General features: G+C 57.1%; 4 protein-coding genes across 4 annotated transcripts; all 4 read left to right on the plus strand.

The window, feature by feature from the left end:
• Positions 1-2: 2 nt before the first annotated feature.
• M421DRAFT_425925 (uncharacterized protein) lies at positions 3-398 on the plus strand (the record flags this gene model as incomplete). The annotated part of the gene is made up of 1 exon (XM_033594239.1): positions 3-398. A coding segment is annotated over one exon (396 nt), but the record flags the coding sequence as incomplete, so codon positions are not given.
• A 573-nt stretch (positions 399-971) lies between these two features.
• Positions 972-1,771, plus strand: M421DRAFT_406996 (uncharacterized protein). Its single transcript, XM_033590324.1, has one exon. The coding sequence runs from the start codon at positions 1,212-1,214 to the stop codon at positions 1,749-1,751; it is 540 nt and encodes a 179-aa protein (XP_033443658.1). The 5' UTR covers positions 972-1,211; the 3' UTR covers positions 1,752-1,771.
• A 121-nt stretch (positions 1,772-1,892) lies between these two features.
• Positions 1,893-2,222, plus strand: M421DRAFT_75621 (uncharacterized protein; the record flags this gene model as incomplete). Its single annotated transcript, XM_033597147.1, has 1 exon — positions 1,893-2,222. A coding segment is annotated over one exon (330 nt), but the record flags the coding sequence as incomplete, so codon positions are not given.
• M421DRAFT_25527 (uncharacterized protein) lies at positions 2,220-3,110 on the plus strand (the record flags this gene model as incomplete). The annotated part of the gene is made up of 1 exon (XM_033588641.1): positions 2,220-3,110. A coding segment is annotated over one exon (891 nt), but the record flags the coding sequence as incomplete, so codon positions are not given.

Raw genomic sequence — 3,110 nt, forward strand, 5'->3', positions numbered from 1 at the left:
AGCCACCCGCAACAATAACTACAACGCAGCACCGCAAGCGACCGCGCGCAAGCAAGATAACAATCAACAACGTGCAAGAGCGCTTCTGCTATCTCCAGCGCTATCAGGTGCTAATCTGCAAGGAGCACGCTACAGGCATACAGAACGTCGATGTGCATCTGCGCGACCAGCACGGCGTAGCAAGCGAAGAGAGGAAATCAATTGTAGAGCACTGCCGGCAATGGCAGATCGCCGCACCGCAAGATGTTGAGCTGCCTGCGCCGTTGGGGCCGCCGATTGAGCAGCTAGGCGAGCCGTTAGACGTCTATCAATGCAGGATCACTAGCGACTGCGGCTTCTGTACCGCAAACAAGATCAGAATGCAGAAGCACTGCAACAACGTACACCAGACAGCTTAGAGCAGTAAAGACGTTAGACTCTGTGAGAAGGTTATAGCGCAGACGTTCTTCTAAACTAGTAGGCTCTAGCAATACTTTGTTATTAAGGTAGCAGACAACAATTGCGCACTATCTAACCCCTATAAGACAACAGACGTTGTTAGGGAGTAGCTGGCAGAATGGACGCTGACAAAACACGCAAATGAAGAGAAGGCGCAGGTTATAGACGCTGAAGTCGCAAAGACAGATAAAACCGGCTGGTTTAAGCGGACAGGCTGGCTGGAGCACTTTGCTAACCGCAATCTGATGCATCTTGCGCATCAGACCCGGCTGCCCGATCGAGGTGAGGAGAAGCTGCGGCGGGCAGCGAAGCTAACGGAGCTGCTGGTGGAGAGAAGCGTCAAGGGGCTGTCGACGCTTGCGCGAGAGACAAGGCGGTGGCTGAGGAGCGCGAAGCGACAGGAGATTGATCAGCGGCCCATAGCTTGATTACAGAACCCAGAGAGTCAGGCCTGCTACGCTGGCTACATGGTCAAATTTGTCTGCTACGCTCTGCGCTTTGTGGCTGACGCAGAGGCAAGGATGGCGGCGCAGGAAGGCGGCAACGAGGGCAGCAACGAAGATGATGAGGGCGACGAGGATAGCTTAGAAGGAGAGGAAGAGGAAGAGGAAGAAGAGGAAGAGAACAACGACGACGACTTCTCTGATGCTGACAGCAGCTGACTGGCGAACGTCCTGAGCAGCAGCTGAAGAGAGAAGGACTTGATAAAAGACGCGCGAGAGCTGTTCTGCTGGACAGTTGAGCAGAAGGAGCTCGTAGTAACACTGTGGGAGATGTTGGACCGCGATGCTGACGCTGATGACGAAGCGCAGCGCAGCGCTCAGCGCGACGCTCAGCTCAAAGTGCTGCTAAACTTGCTCACATCATTCTTCTTCACAACAACAGGTGACAAGCCGTTCAGCAGCGGACTTATTCACTTTCTCGCTGTGCTGGGCATCAACAGCAACACAAACCACTTGCGCACAGCAAAGAACTACTCGTACATACTAGCAGGCGTAGTCTACTGCATGCGCGTGCTTAGCGTGGAGAAGTTGCTCCCATCCGCGTGCCGCGATGAGCAGACTGACAAGGATTGTGAGCGCTTCTTGGAGCACAGAGAGAAGTATCTGTCGGACGGCTCGTACAGCCCGATGAGCGAGGCGCTCAGCTTGCTGGCTTACGGCAAGTACGTCGCGCTGGCGGCTGGCAACCCAGGCAACGCGTACTGGTCAAAGGACAAGAAGATCTTCTACTTGCACGGCCGGCGGATCTACATCAGCCGCTTCTGCAAGATGGCGCAGGACATGGTGTCTGAAGCAGAGCAGATGCTGTAGGAGGAACTGTTCTGGGTGACAAGGGCGGAAGAGCAGTTTGCTGTTAAGCTGGACATACTCGTCGACAACGTCACGTTTGAACAGCAGGGCGTGTCTTTTGTGCAGCACCGTGACAATGGTCTTCAGGACAAGCTAGAGTGGATGCTGACGCAGGCTAAGCAGACTGAGCAGGGCCGCAGACTGCAGTCAAGCGAAGGGCAGTGGAACGTGAAGCATGTCAAGCGATACTTGCGTTGCGTGGACCACTTCTTGATGCTGCTAATGGTCTGCGTGCACACGACGTCCGGACAGCCAGGCAGAGGGTCAGAGATCACGACGATGCGGCACCGCAACAGGCTGCTGCAGGACCGCAACATCTTCGTCATGGACGGACAGGTGATGACGGTCGTCCGCTATCACAAGTCGCAGTCGCAGTGGGACAAGCCGAAGGTGGTGCCGCGCTTCTTGCCGCCGCGGCTAGGGCAGGTGATGGTGCTGTACTTGGCGTACTTGCAGCCGTTCCGTGAGTATCTCACCGTGCAGGTGCTCGGCGGCAGCTTCAGCGACTACGTGTGGGCGGACGAGCAGGGCCCGTGGGGGACTGATCGACTGACGCGAGCGCTGAGGCGAGAGACCGGCAAGAGGCTGGGAGTGCCGCTGCACACGCTCGACTACCGGCACGCGGCTGTCAGCATCGGTCGAGTTGTCGTAGGCGAGCGGTTCAGCAAGGGCTATCAAGACAAGGTTGGCGAGGTGGACGAGGCTGAGGTAGACGAGGATGGGGAGGACGTGATGGAGCTGCAGAACGCAAGGACGACGGTGATTGGAGTGGGCAACTACAGCGTGCCAATCGACATCGTCAAGCATCTCAGCGTGCGCTCGATTGAAGCGTTCCGTCCGCTCAGCGCGATGTGGCACCGCTTCTTGGGGCTGGATGGGAAGCAGGCAGCGCCGCAGCGGACTTGGACGGGCAACATCAATCCAATGAGGAGGGCGAAGAAACGTGGGCGCAGTGGCATCAACAGCGATGACGATGACGGGAATGAGGATGATCAGGGCAGGGAAGCCGCGTTGCTGCATAGAGACAAGAAAGAGAAGGCAGTCCGCAAGGCAATGCAGCAAGTGCTTGGTCAGCAGGACGTTGGGTTTCGATCCGCAGAGCAGGAGCTGGCGCTGCACGCAGTAATTGATGGGCAGACGCCGCTTGTCGTCGTGCTGCCGACCGGTGGAGGCAAGAGCTTGCTGTTTAGCGTGCCGGCTTGCATGGACGACGCTGGGGTGACGGTGGTCGTGGTGCCGTACCGAGCGCTCATTGAGGATCTAGTAGACCGGATGCAGAAGTGCGGCATCGACTGCATGGAGTGGAAGCACGGCGAGAGC

Source organism: Didymella exigua, assembly GCF_010094145.1.
Source record: "Didymella exigua CBS 183.55 unplaced genomic scaffold M421scaffold_51, whole genome shotgun sequence".
Lineage (NCBI taxonomy): Eukaryota > Fungi > Ascomycota > Dothideomycetes > Pleosporales > Didymellaceae > Didymella > Didymella exigua.